General features: G+C 28.3%; 1 protein-coding gene across 4 annotated transcripts in view; it reads left to right on the forward strand.

The window, feature by feature from the left end:
* Positions 1–18,527, forward strand: part of LOC121128531 (uncharacterized) — a 345,068-nt gene that overhangs the window by 290,904 nt on the left and 35,637 nt on the right. For all 4 annotated transcript variants that reach the window (XM_071892521.1, XM_071892522.1, XM_071892523.1 and 1 more), the window contains 2 exons: positions 773–945; positions 17,151–17,281. In XM_071892521.1, coding sequence (XP_071748622.1) covers positions 773–945; positions 17,151–17,281 — 304 coding nt within the window. The remainder of the gene's footprint in view (positions 1–772; positions 946–17,150; positions 17,282–18,527) is intronic.

An 18,527-nucleotide genomic window follows, 5' to 3' on the forward strand; every position in this document is an offset into this window, starting at 1 on the left:
TATTTTGCATTTTATTACTCTAAACAAGAAAATAACCATCCCATGTCCGAGAAAAGTCCTTTATGGACGAGTTTTATATTTGAAATCTATAAAATGTTGAAAAATGACATTATGATGTTGTTTCTTCAAAATTATCGATTTGAATCCAGTTACAGGATTTTGATATTATTAAGTATTATAAATAAAACATATATATTTCAACAACATAATGATAACTTTTCTCTAACTTACCTCTTAGTATGAATATTTTAGTTCCAAACATGCTGCCAAAAATAAATATTGTCCTTTCGTACCGCGTATTATACGCATTTATTTTAATGTAGGTTGAACCCTAATAAAATGTAAATTTCAATTATAAAAAAAAGGTATGCGATGTTGAAAAGATGTATAAAAATTCTAAAAAATTGCTTAGAATTTAAATATGACTAGTGAAAGCATAACATTTCAGTTTTGTTGCTGCAACTATCGGTAATTTACAAAAAAAAATTAAAAAATATAAGATGGATTTTACAGGAAATACCTAAAAATAAAGTGATCAATTATTATGAAAATTATTTTTACTGAAAAATTACTTATATCTTATGAAAATCTGCACCGATATATTTGACCTTTTTGAAACTAGTTTGGATTAAAACATGTTTATAATCATTTTATACTAGCAAAAACTTTGTTAGTCCATTTTTAACATTTACAAAAAAAAAAAAAAAAAAAAAAACACATATTAATTTTATGTCGTATTAGCTCATTTTTATATATTATTATTTCTTTACAGGCTTTTTAACATTACCAACGGCATATGTGACAGGAAATCCAGTTGAATGCGTTCTGCATCCAGATATTTGGAACAAATCCAAGATATTTGATCCTATGCGAGTAAAGCAAATTGACTTTTACGATGACAATGATGAGTACAACGAGGAAAACTCGGGTTATCCTATCAATACTGTGAGTACTTAATCTAAAAATGAGTATACCAGATCAATCAAGCGTGAACACGCAATTTATTTATAAGAACTTTGAATATACTATAATTTTCAACCCACGACAAATCTATCTTTCGAAGTAAGAGATTGAGTGATTTAAAATGTTTTTTGTTTTACCCATACAAAACAAAAGACGTTTAAAATCACAAAACCTCTACATTTCGATATTATTATAATGTCCTTTTTTTTTATAAATATATTTGTCTATACAAATTTTACATTGAAGTGTTTATTATTTATTTTAAATTTTCGGGCTGCCGAGATGAAATCCGTTCTTTTTTATAGAAAATAATGATTGGCATAGTTTGATTAGAATTAAACAATGTTTAGAGATAGCTCAACGACCTCAAAGTTTTGAAAATTACCATTCTTTTCTTTAAAAAAAAAAGTTTCTTCTTTCTCGATTATCGTAAAAACATCATTTTTATATAATGTGTTGTATGCAATGTTTTCATATTTTCTTTCTTTTTTTTAAATCAAAAAATAAAGATTTTTGATGTAATATTTTCATTTTGTGGAATCCATAGATTGCATGCCAAATTGAGCTATGCTTAGAGGAAGATCAATGGCTTTAAAAGTTGATAATTTATATTAAAAAAAAAGATGTTATACTCAAATATAATCAAATATTCTTTGTCTAGTTTTGTGCGATACATATTTTATTAGTTTATAACTTTTTTTAACATAAGATAATTTATATTATAAAATAATAATTTCTCCTAAATACATATTAATAAATAATTATCTTTTTTTTTTCTGGCTAATATATCTGGCATACTAAAATATACTTTTTTTAGTGCGGATACATCTTTTGATGCTCTTGAACGACTGTTAACAAGAATTGAACCTGCGATTCGTCAGTTGTTTAAAATCCACTGAATCATTTAATGAGTACCATTCCTCGTTACGCAGGAGCATTTATAACTTTAAAAGCATCAATTATATCCAGGGATTTGTTATAATCATAATTACTTGGCCATAATATTTGATCCACTTTTGAAAACTCTTCGGAGAGTTTCAGCATTTCAAACATATTGTTTGCCTTGTTTCTAGCAAAGTCTTAAATTTTTTTTTATGAATACATTTTTGCTTTGAGATTTCGTCTTGTTTTTCCTTTTTTTTTCATTTCAAAATTTATTTTCTGTTTGGATGTCACACTGACACGACTATCAAATAGAGTCAACCCAACAAGCTCCTCAAATAAACACCATAAATGCTTATAAGGTTTTTGAGATGCCTTTTTTTAAATAAGACTATTGATTTCGGAAGAATTATGTAGTGATTTTATCAAATTCATATAATTAAATGGAGCATCTGAGGCTGTAGGTGCAGAGATTTATGCTTTCAAATATATTTGTATTATAACGATACAAATATCCTCGTTACAATTTAAACTACTACTTTAATAACCCAATTTTCAAACTATGTATATCAAATTTAAGATAACCAACGAGTGTAGTGCATTCGAAAGGTTAACATAAATTTAATTCCCTGATTTGTAGTACTACCAAGAAATATTATTATATTGAATCACAAAAATTCTTTATAATAACATCTTCGAGAGTCCGTTGAAGGTGTTTGTTGACAAAATTGATAATTTCTTGTCACTTCAGTGGGACATACTATTTCACAATTTACTATTCCAGCCTCATAATTAGTCTCGTTTCTTACCTTTTTTGGAATCTTTTAAAGTGTAGAGCCTTGGGAGAAAATTTATATTCCACGGATGCTTTTTTCCAAAAGCTTGATAATTCTTTAATAGTAATATTTGATGATTCCTGAATACTCTTTTTAATTCAACATGGTGCAAGAGCCCGTTTGGGAATACCTCAAAGTTTGGTCCAAACGAAAGCCCTTTGAACTTGAGTAAGCTATAAATCCATTTAGAATTGGCCGATTTCATGTTTTTTTTCTTCGTGTATAAAAATACTTTTAAGAGTACGAGCTTCAATTCATATTGTATAAAAAAATAGTATATGTGCAAAAAATGTTATGAAAACATTATTGCAGATATAAAAAGTGGTGCCCCTTCCATGCTTCAAAATTGATTTCCCAATTTTTTGTAAGAACTTTAACCTGGTCATATTCTATAAGTGTGCAAAAAAAATTAGAATGGGATCACCTATTTTTAGGACTATAACGGTAATGTCCATAATCGCCATTTTAGTAAATTCTGTCTTATTTTCTAAAAAATGAAATTAATTTATTAAGAACTTTGAGGAAGCTGGCCTCGCGCCTCTGCAAGTCTAAAATTTAACATATATCGTTTCTTCGATGGGATAAAAATCCTTACCAAAATTAATCAGTGATGTTGATGGCAGAAGGGTGTGAACATTGGACATGGAATTCCGTAACTGTTTTACGATAATCGAGAAAGAAGTCACTTTCTTTGATAAAATGGCAATTTAAAAAAATTTGAAGTCGTTGAGCAACGTATAAATACTATTCAATTTTGCTCAAACATTGTCAGTTGTATTTTAACAAAATAAAAATTATGAAACACTTTAATATACTTTTACAGAAATGATAGATGCTGTAACACCCCTCTAACTCTCGTTATTACCTACGTGTATAATAATTGATTTAAAACATTTTTGAAACTATAGAAAAGGACTTTAGAAGGAAAAGTCGTTTTGCAAAAATGCACAAGAAGCGTTATTTATTTTTTTTTTGTATTTTTTTAAATACTATTTTAAATTAAGTATGTTGATACTTCCTTTTATTCATCTATGTAATTTTAAAACTTTAAAAAAACCATATAACATTGTGGTATAATTCATTTTAAATTATTAGTAGTGCTGTAAATTATAAGTATTTTCGGTATAAAAATAAATAAACCCAAAATCAACATGGTAACCCTAACAATTTGAAGAATGCATGAGAGAAAAGCAGCTTAACTACTTTGACGCTTCATTAAATTAGCTGCTAAAATTTATCAAATGAAAAAAAAACACAAACCCTCAGTCTGTATTAATTAGTGATGGTACGATTAATCGGAATCAGAGAATCAGGTATTTTGTATGGAATTGGCATCAGAAAAATAATGTTTAATTCGTGATTCTGATTTTTATATATTATTATTTATCACGATTATTTTACTGTTTTTACTTTTCTAAGTTATAAAAAAAAGTTATTAAATATAAAAAATGAACATTTGAATTTGTTACTTGAATCTTATAATTTTATAAATATCGTGATAAAATAATTTATAATAAAAGATGCTCAAAAACTGAGAGATAACAAATTGAACACAAACTAAACGTGAACAAAAGTGTTTTAAGTACATGCAGTCTGTACAAATATTGTTACTTTAGGGGAATAAGTTTTGTAAAGGTATCGATGAAAGCTTTGGAAATTTTGCCGTGGGATTACTCACCCTGAAAAAATTCCCCATGGAAAAAGCTAACCATGCAAAGTATTCGCATTCCTTTATTTAATGAAAATATTAATTACATTAAATTAAGGAAGGCAATTTATTGTATCAATTTTAATGCTTAGAAATTTATAGCGACATTTTATTTTTTGACTATTATTTAAAATATTAAAGAATTGGAATTGGCATTAGGAATTTTTATTAGAATAGCATTGGAAACGACATCAGGATTTTTTTTTTTTTTTTTTGGAATTGTCCCTTCACTAGTTCCTTCATCGATCCTCAATTCTACTCAGACTCTAATATGGTCTTACACTTATAAATCTTACGCGTTACTCTCCATCATTCATGAGCACACACTCGTGATCATGATAACAGCTTAAGAAGAAGAAAAAAACACTATTCAGCTTACCAACAACAACAACAAAACAATCAAGCTATAAAACGGTTAGAATTTACGTCCCTAAATATAAGAGCCTGGTCTGTAGCAATTGTCAACAATACCTTATTCTCTAAAACAGATATCGTTTGAAAGAATCAGTGTATTTCTTGTCAACAATAACTTTGCTTTTAAAAAAAACGTAAATCAATCACATATTTCCAAAATAAGTTTCCTATTGCAGTTAACATCTGAATTGGTCAGATGGAGTTGCACTGATTAAGTATAATTAAACATTATAGTTTTACAATTACTTCATCTGAACTAGGAATCTTCTTTGAAAGCCATTTACATAAAGTATCTATATTTATCTAGGAACTTACGCACATTGAGTTAAAGAAAAAAAAATTCTCCCGAGTACGTTTTCCATTAAGCTACATCGTTCCGTTTTTAATTTTTAATACTTAAAAAAAAAGTTTGATTAAAAATTCCCTGGGATCGCTTAAGAAACTACAATCCGATATTTAAATAAATTAAAATGAGCAAAATAAAAAATTTGGAGCCTCCCCAGCAAATTTTTCCTGAAACAAATCCGATATATGCCAAAATTATTAACTTTGATTGATAACGGGATTGGACATTGAGTAGAAAATGAGCTCTTTTTATGCCCTTCGTTCAATTTTGAAAGAAGGAGAGGAAGAAATATTTAAACGGCGTACATTTAGACGTTCATATAAACGATCCTGAATTATTGCTTTCAAGGACATCTTTTACCCCAGGACCAAAGGTAAATCCAAACTTGCGACGATAAAAAGTTATTTTGTAGCCAAAAAATTTGGTCAATAATTGATCATGTAGTTGTTATATTGTAATAAAAAAATGAATAAATGAACGGCTGAAATTCTCTTTTTTTAGAAACTGTTAAACTGTTCTCAAAATCTACAATAACAGCCTATTTGTCATATAATAAATCTTTGCTCAATTTTCTCAAATTATCACTTCCTCAATCTTTTTTTTTCTTTTTTCAATTTTCTCATTAGGAAAATTTAGTAGCTTTCAATAACATCTAACATATTAAATATATTATCAGGCTATTTTTGTATCATAACACCTTAAAAATCATGAGAAGTAATTACTTCAAAGTGTAAAAATTGAGCACAAATTAAGAAATTAAATAATTAAACCTGGATTTTTCCAGAAATTCGTAAATTATATTGAGAAAGAGAATGAAATGGCTCCTTTTTTTAGACATGTTCTATTAAAGTCTTATATATAGAGACAAGTTGGAGAAATATCATTAAATAAATAAAAAATTTGGTGTTCCCATTAAATTACACCAATTAAATTAGTTGGCAAAGACATAAACATAACATGGGCAGAGCATTATTTTAATAAAATAAAATAAATATCGCCAAAAAATTACCCCTATAAAATAATTTTCCAAAATGGACATGAAATGATAAATTAAAAAGTAGATATAAAGAAAGATCCAATAGCAACATGCTTACTAATATAAACGATTTAATGTTTTATCTAAAATATAACACTTGAAACAATTTATTTCTTAAATTGACTATAATTAAAAGATAGAGATATTCATTTAACAACTTTTTTTTAGTCTAATGCACTCCTCTTGATTTTTTTTGTATGTTACTCCTAATGCATTGCGGCTTGTATTTAATTAAATTATTGAAAAAATAAAATACTTAAAAAACTAAATTAAATATTTTACGCAGCCTTTAGACAAAAAGTTTAATAAAAATTCTTATACATTAAATATAAAATGTTATTAAGGAGCCTGTTTAACAAAAAAAAAAAATTATTGTTCAGTGAGAGATTACTAAAAATAGTAAAATATATGCATCAAATCCAGAAAGTTTTGTTATTTATGAAGCTGTTTAAGTTTCATATACATAGTGCATGATTCTTTGTTGGAGTTTTTGGACTCAATGATGTCGAAACTATAATTACTTTATATAAAAGACAAAATAAATAATTATTCTCACTGAATGTTGTAATGTATCCCTGTAAATTTTTTTTTTTAAAAAGAAGATTGTAAGGTTTAGACAAGAAAAAACATTCAAGTTGAACTTTCGTTCGCTCTAAAGAGACTATATGAGAAAGAAGCGTCATGTATATCAATCAAGAATGTTTTTTCTTATCTCTAATTCTAATTCGTCACATATTTTGTATATGCGCTATTTTCATATCTTACATACGTAGTTCATTGTTATATCACGACTTTTAACTAAGATTAATCTAATGTAATTTAATAGATGTCAACGATTCGGAGAGTGCTATTTATTTTTCTTTAGAATAAACCAAACACATAAACTATAAATTAAAACCATAGTATATAGTATTTGAATCATAGTTATACACTAAAAAGTTATAATAAAACAAAAATACATAACCTTACCCATCCACAAAAGATATTTACTTTATATATTTGTTGATCAAGGTTAGGTGAATCCTGAGGGTAATTAATGCACATATTTTTTGTTTACTTTTTATTTTAACCTCTTCTTCCTTCTTTAGTTTGCTCAAATTTCATATTTTTATCAAAAATACTTTGTCCTAAAGGACTTTAGGTAAAGAGTGGACACTCAAGGCAAGGAAGGTAAGATTCAGTTGTTTTCAATTCTGATTGGCTTAAAATTAGAAGCTGCTACATGTTCCTCCAGACACTTAGCCAGTTTGAACAAGCCGTCTCCCCCCTAGTGAAAAGAGAATAAGGGAGACTACGTCACAAAAAAAACTCAATATTATAGGTCGGTGTTAAGGACATAGTCTTGCCTGTTTTTAAATTGAATTGTTCTTTTTTCCCTTAACTGCCCTTTCCTTAGTTTCGTTTACTTTGTCTTATTTTATCCTTTCTTTTTTTTTTCTTCTCTAAACCTTGTAATCTCATTTTTTTAAAAGTGTACAAAGATACAAACCAAATCATGGCAAAAATATTCTTAGAATGTTATGGTCTTTATTTTAGGTTTTATTTGTAGTATTCGTTTATTGATCAAAAAAATCATTATTATAAAAAAGCTATTTTAAGCCCGCCAAGGCCTTGAAGACCAAAATAGTAGTTACCAGCACCATCTTTTGAACCTTAAGAATCTAGATAAAAAATTCAACGAAATCCATTCATTGCTTTGGCTGTAATTCCGGACCCCCAGACACAGCCACATATAGACATTTGCATTTAATATATAGATTGTATTAATAATAAAATTTAGAATATTCCTAGCATGATATTACTTAAAATATAAGCCCATTAGTAAGAAAAACTAACCACTGATTACTGCACTAAGTGGTACTATATTTAGATATAAAACTTTGTTTTGTTCACTTGTGTTATTAATAAAAATGAAATGTAAATCATTGTATGAAATAAAAAATATAATTTGTTCCCCAATGATTAGAATTTAAATTGTACTGTTTGGTGGAAATCATTCACACTTTTGGCATTTAAAAAAAACCCCAAAATTTACATGATAACCCTTATATTTAAAAAATTTAGGAGGATAGTAGCTTTCTGTCAGGGCGTCTTATTAGATCAGCTACAAGCAGCCGTGACGAGAAGGAAACAAACAAACAAACAATTAAATAGGGAAAGATTACTCCGATGTCGATCTGATCTCCAATTATACTCTGATTCCAACAAGGTCTCACTATTATAACTCGGCAACAAATCCTCAACGTTATTTGTTGTGTTTTATGAGCACACGCAAATGTTTAACCTGGTTTTGTATAAAATTGTATGTATAAGAAAAGGATATTCACTTTTCAGGAATTAATTAATAATAATAACAGCTTATCAATAAAAAATCCACTGTTTAGTTAGCCTACTTTTCTTGAAAATATAATGCTAATTAATCAATTATATATTGTTGAAGTTTAAAGTTCAAAATGTTCAGATTTTAATGGACCACTCGGTGGTGTTTTAGTTTTAGTATAGGTAGCGGGGTACTGACACGTTTAAAACGGTACTATAATTAAATGACCACTAGAAACGGTACGAAACAACGTTATAAAACAATGTATCTGCCGATGACATAACCTCTAAAATTAATTAACCTCCTCCTCATTCCAAGAAAAAAAAATTTACAATAAAATAAGCAAAATTGAAAATTGTTTTATATAAAAATGTCGTCAAATTTATTAACAAACTCCCAACCTAACACAATTCTTGTGGGTGCCCTTATAAATGTATGTGAATTTCTCTTAACGAGTTTTTCCTCTATATTTATTCAAAAAGTATCGAAAAGTACGGAAATAACAATACTTTTTTATGTACCAAAATAAGTATAAAAATATTGACATCGTGATAACATTTGTAAAAATCATTAAAATGTCTTTTTAGATGAAGTTGTTTAATGAGCATTGAACAAGAAGGTTCTTATAAAACTCAATAATTATTTTATAAATAGATATGGGTACCCGAATGAAAGGATACGGTTAAAGTGAGTCGAGTCCTCTTGAGTCAAATAAACAAGTCATAAACTCAATCAGTTTTTTGACGTGAGTATTGTTGATGTAGGTCACCTTTAGAGACGTATAAAATATGTCTTCGTAAGCAGGAGCGACTTTTTGTAGTTGCAAACTAAACATAATTTTTTTTTTTCTAAAGCTGCTATGATTATTCTTTAATTCTTGAGAAGGGGACATCTAAGGACAAAGTAATAAATAGTGTGTATGCCCATGGAAGATGGAGAATAACAATGAGGGGGTGCACGGGAGTTATGAATGGTAGTTCTGTATTTACTTAGAGTTTAATTAAAGATCAACATTGGAGTAGTTTCTGCTTATATTTCCTTTCTATATGCAGAGTGGATTTGTGTTTATTTTATTCCTCTGGCGACTGCTTGCAGTGGACATAATAAAATGTCATGACAATTGAGTTACTCTCCCTTGAATCATTGCTCCAATTGTCAGGATTACCACGGCTTTATTTTACAGAACGGGTGGACAAATTTTATCAACCACTTGGTTGTATAAATAATCAAATTTTATGAGAATAAAAACCTTGTTTCTATTAATACTAAATAAAATGTGTGGGCTCTAAGTAGTGTGTTTGATTGTCCAAAAGGGACCAACAAATAAAGAGACTGAAACAATTATGGTTTACCTCAAGTTTAATAGAAATACAATGTTAGACCATCATGTAATCGGGCTTGCTAGAATTTTCAATCTGATGTATTATAACGACTGCTGGCAAGACAGGCCGATTTTGACAAAACACGCAACCACTCATAGTATATGACGTCACTATTGCTATAATTTTCAATTTGATGTATCGTACCGACTTCTGTCAAGGCAGGCAGATTTTGACAAAACACGCAACCACTCATGATCTATGCCGTCACTATTGCTAAAATTTTCAATTGGATATATCGCACCGACTGTTGGGCAAGAAAAACAGATTTTGACAAAAAACGCAACCACTCATCTATTATGATGCCAATATTAAAAGTTTGGTGGAAGTCAAACATCAGTCGTAACCGCATTATGGTATAACCTTGTATTACTATGAACCTTGGATTTACCCAATGTCTAGCTAAATCATATATTTGACCCTAATTTAAATATTAAATGCAAATGTCTGGGTGTGGGTGAGATTCCCAGCCAAACCAATACAATGATTTTGCAAAAAAAATTCATTTAGGTTCTGAAGGCTCAAGAGATGTTTCTGGTAACAATTTTAAAGTTTCATTTGTCTAAAATAGTAATTTCTTACTAACAAACAACTACTTCAAATACAAAAATTAATAAAGATCGTCAAATTCTAAGAATTATTCTCGCTGCATGTTGGTATGTATCGCTGGATATTTTTTGTTAAGGAGATTATCAATTTTAGAAAGAAAAAAAAAGATGAGAGATAAAAACAGAAAGTTGAGAAAACGAAAGTTCAATTTGAATATTTTTTTCTTCTCTAAGGAACATAATTTTCTAATTAAAAAAGTATACAAAGATACAAACCAACTTACAGCGAGAATATTCTTATGATTTTATGGTTTTTATTTTTTGTTTTATATCAAGCAGAAGATTTCAAAATTAATTTTCAATTCTTAATGTCCCGGGCAATGCCGAACAGACCTACTAATAAGTTATTACGTCATTATACATTCTTATTTACATAATGTAGGCAATACCTTTACTATTACATTAGCAAGGATAGATTTATTTATCTACTTATCCAATATTTCTGGTCCATATTCACAAACAAAATTAATTATTACAACCTAGCCATATAATGGCTGTTTTCAGTACCTATACCTATTTGACTTAATTCAAACATGACTGTTTTGTTCACTTCATGTTTTATTTAATAAAGTTATTAAGCCTTTTTCCATTTTTATAATTATTTGATAAAGTTTTTTCAAGTTTTTTTTTAGTGGAAGTTTGTACATTTTATTTCCAAAAAAATATCTCATAAACAGGAAGGTGTTTTCAGTTAATGATGAAATCTCTGATGTTAGTGAACCCAGTCTATAGAACGTTTTCACTGATGTCATAAATTGCATCGTAATTGAAGGTGACGCCATCTTGGGAACTCTTAATTGATACTTTATAGTGGATAGATTTCCAATAAATCTTAATAAAACTTCACCAAAATTACTTTCAGAATAAATAAAACTTAAGACCTGCATTGAATACTACTTGATGCCACTGTTAGACAGTTGGAATTTGGAACAAATCAAAGCAAAACCTTCTGTAAATTAATAACTGATTGATTACAGACGGGAAAAGTATGATAATTAAAAAAAATACTCCTTTACTTCCGTTGTAATTTTTAATTTATTGTATACAATATGGAAATAAGATTATATAACGTAAAATAACATATTCTTAATAGATATTAGGTTCTGATATAAAAAAATACTGGGTATTAGAGCAATACTTTCCTGATGGACAATAAAGTGAGAGTTATTTTATTTGTTGGTCCATTTAACAGCTAATAGTTGTCTATTTTACTTAATATTATTGAAAAAATATATTTATTCTTATAAAATTTGATTGATTAGTCCCTCAAAATGACTGACACCATCAATTGTGACGTCACAAGAAAAAGCTCTGAACCTTGAACTCATAGATATTAGTTCGTACTCCTACTTGAGATATTTTTAATTTTTTTAATTTTCTATCTAATATATGTATATTAAATAGGTTTAAAATAACGCTTAATTTATGAATGTATAATTTAAGTTTTTTTTAGTAATCGCCAATTGACAAAAACCCCTTCTTTTTTTCCCCTTGTTACTTTAATTGATCAGATGGAGTTGCATCAATTAAGTATAAGTATGCACTATAGCTACAAAAATACATTATTGGTCACTAAGATGCTGATTTTGTCATGAATTTTTCTTTTCAACTTCCAGGATATATTATGGGGGAAAAAATTACAGTTTCTTTTTTAAGGGTACATTAATTGGTCGTTTAGAGTTTCACTGATTAGGCAAGGGAACAATTAGGGAGGGGGAGAAATTTGTAGAAGTGAATTGAAGACATTAATCGAATTTATCTACTATTATCCATGAGCGCAAAATCCAAAACTGATGTAAGTTTTTATCTCAGTCATTTGAATTCTGAATTATCTGGGGTTATAGTAATTCGGGACCATTATCGTTAAGATTCATTTTTTACCCTTACAACAATCCCCAAATTAAAAGTAGGATTAATAAAACTTATGTTAAAGGGTTTTTATTGATTCTGTTTCTAGTTCTGAACTTGATATATTTCCCTTTTAGGCTGAAAATTGATAAAAAACAAGACTCTTCTTTAAATTCATATTACTTATTCATGATACATAGTGATGAAGAATAACATAGATTTTATTATAAAAAAAATATTCAATGTATAATTTAAGAGAAAGCTCTATTTCAAAATTTTGCATCTCCAAAGATTTTTGTCTTGATTCCTTTTGTATGGGGGTGTACCAGCAAATAGTCAACAATTTCATCATATTTTTGTCCGATTTCAATATCAATTTCATTTCGTCATGTTTCTTAAAAGGAAGATCGAGGCAATCGAAGGAAGATACTTCTAACTGGATGCTCCATCTCAAGAGATGATCGAATTCGGATATACCAAGGTCGAAACAATAAAGCAATCCATTCACAATGAGTAGATAATTTTAATATTTCAAAATAGGATAACTTAAACAGTACAAATTTGAACAAAAATCCATGGAAACACATATTTTTTTAAATAATTTTTTTAATAATACATTGAATATTTTTCTATTATTTTTTTCTATTTTCATGAATAAAATTTTTCATGCAAAAGTGTTTCACTTTAAATATGTAAAATACACATTCTGAGATTTTTGTGTAAATTTATTTATGGAATAATTTAAATAAATGTACAATGTTATAAATGTTGTTGTTTTTTGCTTGTTAATGTGTATGCTTTAACAAGAAAAAACCTTTATAATGCTTATTTTATGCTCAGAAGCATAACTATGTATCTAGTGGGAAAAAAGAGTAAAAACTTTATTATGAAAAATACTAAATTTCTTTTTAGGATGCCCATAAATTACCAGAAATGATCATAAAAACAGTACATAGTTTCCATACAAAAATAGTTCTTAAGTTTCTGTATATTATGCTATAAATATCCAGAAATTTCCTTTATATATTTCCATATACTGGAATTGACCATACATTGGATTAAAAGCGGAGAACGACTTTTAAATCAATTCAAATTTGATTGACATGATACTTTACATATGTTTTCTTACTTAAAACTAGAATTGTTGAAAGTATAACCTTCCTTGAGCCTAAAAAGAGTATGAAAACAGCTTTAGAGAATTTAAAAACTCTTAATTTACAACTTCAAAAAATAACTATTGTTTAAGGTCTTTTTTCTGCAAATCTACTTATAACTCACAATATTAATTTCCTTTATTCATCATTATATTGACATCATAAGTGAGTGTATGACGTCACTGGAATTAAAATAGCTAGGGCAAACACATGACATAATAAAGCATCAAATCTTAATTTAAAAGAAGATCAGGGGTGTCTACAGGGTTATATTTAGGGGAGGTCTTGGTTTTTGGATTTTTTTTAAATCAAAATTTTAGGAAATAACTTTTTTTAAATATTGACAATAAATTTAATTCTTCCGTAAAATAATTTAAAAATCCTTTGCTATTAACAAAAGAAATTTCAAATATTAAAATTTTATGAAAATAATTTCATATTTTAAATTTTATGCTCTACTGCGTAATTTTTTGAATGCCAAAAAAAGTTCATATTAAAAAGCAAAAGTTTCTCAATTTGGTGGAGCTACAACCTTCCAGTCCACCACCTGCGGACGCCCCTGCAGATATTAGATTATCTATTCATATATACATATTACGTTCAGAAGAGCCAATCAATTAAGGTCAAATTGTTATATCACACGAGGTTTACTTTTAAATTCTATGATATAAAAACATAATATTATGAGGAAACATTTTGAGACAATGTCGAATTTGAAAAAGTAGAGATGTATCGATACTGAAATTTTAACCGATTCTGATCCCTTCTTTATGGACAATTTTCATTCCAATACAGATTCTTAATTACTATTATCTATAAAGGAATTGCATAAACAAATTAAAAAATGTTTTACTTTTTTTAATGTGTAGCTTTTGATTAATTAGGACAAGAAAATGCATAAATATATAACAATCATCATTGTAAATCATTTGAAATTCAAATTATTTTAAATAGTTAGTTCCTTTCCGCGTTCAGTAGTCAGTTTATTCCTGGTTCATATACATATATTTCCCCCACTACTAAATAAACTTTCATTTTCAATAAATGGACCTGAATTTTGTTATACGTGTCTAATAGGGTGCATCAGACCTCCCAAGGGAAACAAAATTGCCTTGGCGGTATGATAAAAATGTGTTATTTATAATAAAAGTACACCGTATAAAATATTTTTAAATGAGAATAAATTTGTAAATGGGTCCACATTAAGCATTTTGAAATGAGATTATTATCATATATGGTTATATCAATATGACAAGCAACGCTAAACATTCATTTTGGTTTTTTTCAACAATTATTTGTTAAATATTATTATTGTTAATTTGCACTTCCTTTAAAATATGTTATTTTACTTTGAGTTAGTAATAAATAGTTGGTTACTAAACTAGACATATTGCTTTAATGGATTACGAGAGCCAAGAGAAAGGGGGTTCAGAAGAAATTGAGGTTTCTGATATAAATCTTGCTTTGTTTTATTAGAAGCTAATGTGTATTAAAAGCCACACTTTAAAAAATTGTAATTCTTTAAGCCTCACACTATTTTTATTAATTAGTTTTATTTTAAATAAAGTCAAAAGAAAAAAGTGATGTGGAAGACTAAAAAGTGTGAGATGTTTTTCTTTTGTTATTTCAATAGACAATTTTTAAACAAAGAGATTCAAATTAAAAATAAGATAACAAAAGTACATAACTCTGGTTAATTTGATTTTATTTTTACTAAAAAAAAGTTCAAGTGGTTACATCATTTCTCTAAATTACTCTGTCGTTTTCTCTTGACTTAGCACAACAAAATGTCGAAAGCAATTAAAAAAGAAAGTAAAATCTGGTGCTATAAATTTTTCTTGGAGGAAGCATAACACAAGAAATTTAAAGTTGCAGAATGCCGACCCATGAGCAGGTGATCAGGACTTAGATGTCCCACCAACGTGACAAATCAACACAAAGAAAAACATCAAATATAAATCAAAAAGACAATGCAAAGATTCTACTTGATAAGATAATTCTACTTTGTCTAAAAGAAAATATTCCCATGATTTAAGAGAAAATAACTTGTGAGAAAATTATCGAACTGGTTTGGAAGAATTAGAAAATACGAGAATTACCAAATGATCACCGTTCATCTCCAAAACTACTTTTGAAACTGGGAGACGTTCAAATGGATCTATAGATTCCTCTTTAAACACGAAATGCAGAACATGTTATGAAAAACCAAAAAGATATTTAATTTCTTCAGTCAATGAAAACTGATAGAATTTCATCATATGGTGGTTTTGATCAGGCGCTGGCATTCTAGATCCATCGCAAAGAATTACGAGATCTAAAATATTTTGAAAAAATCGAAGAGAAGGCTGCAAAGGACATAGAAATATTAGTAAAACTGTTCAGCAGATTGACTGTGAATCCACTAATTAAAAATAAAAATATTGGGGAAGAAGATTTGGTTACTTCTGGATAATCACAGAAGAGAACCAATGATCGTTAAGCTCGTCCCGGCACAGCGCCTTTCCTACCACAGGACATTCATAAAAACATAAGTTTGTTTAATTAGCTACTAGAATAAAGTTATCTCAGATGAGTAGGCAGCATACACTGAGGTAATCATTAGGAGTCTGGTGGTGACTACAGAAAAGTAGCTGTTTCATATGCTAATGTTACATGTCACGACATAAAATAGGAAAGATTGAGAGATCTGTAAAAACACCCCAGCCATTGCTTCACCTCACTGGTATTCAAAACGTATGGGTACTTGACAAATAAGAATGTTAATGAAGAGCGGCTGACTGTGGCGTTCGTTGAGGTGAACAAAATTTAGCTTTTTGGAGTTGTATCCTACAAAACAAGCATTGACAGACGCTCATGAGAAATTATAACTGAGAAAAGCATAGAAATGCTGAAACTATGGAAATGTCTTTTATACTTAGGTCATCAAAAAACAAATAAACCTTTATAACAAATAATACTATTGTGCAAGAAAGTATACACGGGAAAGAAATGATTTAAATCCTTTTGTCTCAGTTATTTAGTTTCTAACATAAATTTGGTAATATTTCCCGTTTTTCCAATTGATGTGGAGCCGGTAAATGTTAACTAAAATTTATGAAATCTCTACAAAATTATTTTTTTCATGAGGTAAATCACTTTTGCTATACCGCCATAACGAAATAAAAACATTTTTAAAATCAAGGGGGATTTTCTGCACCCTAATGTGTTATTATTATTAAACTAATTATATGTTAAAATAAAAATTAAAGGAAAAATAATTGTATCCGGGGAAAACCTAAATTAGGTTATATTTTGATCCTCAGTATCTCTTATGAACTGAAGCGTTGAAGCAAAAAATATGATATTTTTTGTTGCTAATAATGTAAATAAATAAGTAAGCACAGGTATAGGTTGAATTGTCATCATTGTGAGGATTACGAGACTTTAAAAAACGCCGATTCTTTCCCATTTCGATACCGATTCCCATGCACAGGTATACCCCTAATAAAAACATAATAATTATTTAGGAACTATGAATTACATCATCGTTATAAAAAATTTCAAAAATATATAATTCCTAGTTGTTGATAATAAAGTAATACCATGATTAACTTATTCTTCGAATGTTCATCAAACACTTAAATTTCTTTTCATAAAAAAATTTATTTTCATTTCAGGTACGAATCACACATTGGTACGTCAAAAGATACTGTACAGAAAAATACGTATCCAAATTTGTTTTCTATTTCCCATACATTCTGCTGATCGTTCCTCTTACACTCGTTCTTGTGGATCGGATATTTATCAAGTATGCTATTATCTTTATATTACACTATATAAAAATAAAAAAAGGTCTTGTAACACTTAACAGCTAATACCCATATTTATTATTGTTATTCGAGGCATAAAACACAAAAAATCGTGGAGTACCAGTGAGGTAAACTGACTTATCCAGCTGTTGCAAGCAAACTTGTCTATAGATCACGCTCAAACTTGGCATCATAATGAAAAAAAGTTCTATAATATAATCTAACAATTCCCGAAACTACTTTTTACTTTTTTGATAGAATATAGGAAAATATAATTTATATTATTGCAGTTCGCTAAAAAAAATTTTTTTTATTATTTTAAAGTTATTACGAGTACATAAGGTGAATAGTAATAATAAAAAGGGAGAAGATATGCGTGCTAAATTGTGCGTAAGCACTTCATTGAACCCACCGTAACTTTCAGTATGGAATGTTTAATAAATAAGCTATTCAAAGTTGCGTTAAAACTGTTCCTAAACTAAATATAAATTAGTTGATTAGACTACTAAATCAGTAATGACTACAAATCAAATATATTGAATATGAAGCATATTTCAATTAGTATTTGGTCAACCACTAGTTGTTCATTACAATTAGTCATCAATTAATTTGTAAAGCTTAAAAACCAGGTGGCAAAACGACGATCAAATCAATTTTTCTCTTCAAGTTCAGTTGGCTAAAAGTATATTTTTCTACGCTAGATGTGCTGAAAGTGACATGAATTACTCTATAATTAACTACGCAACCTCTGTTAATTCCCCCTTTAAATTGGTTAAACGAGGTTATTGTACAAAGCGTAGGCAATGTTACAATTATCACTCTGAAAAATGATAAAGTAAGGTAATACCGTAATATATGTACCTCAAAAGTGACCTCTTTGGGGAAATGTTTTTCCTAGCCAATGTAATCTCATCAAGTTAACAGATACTTTGTTCGTACCTTTGGATAGTAGGGTATTTCTTATTTTTTTATTTTGATTGAAATATTCTAGTTGCATAAAGACAAAAAAAAATATTGATGATAACTATGTATAAATCTTCTCTTTTTTTATAATTTTTCAATTTTTTAAGTCGTTGAGCTACCTCTAAACATCGCTCAATTTGGCATACAATTTACCAATTGTATTTTTTAAATCAAAAAGAACTAATTTTTACTCTAATGCTTTAATAATTCAACAAAATGAAAATATTAAAAGAAAAATCTTCATGTTTTGAAGAGAAATAATGTAAAGGATAATTGCGCGCA

This window comes from Lepeophtheirus salmonis, chromosome 13, assembly GCF_016086655.4.
Source record: "Lepeophtheirus salmonis chromosome 13, UVic_Lsal_1.4, whole genome shotgun sequence".
In the NCBI taxonomy this organism is placed as follows: domain Eukaryota; kingdom Metazoa; phylum Arthropoda; class Copepoda; order Siphonostomatoida; family Caligidae; genus Lepeophtheirus; species Lepeophtheirus salmonis.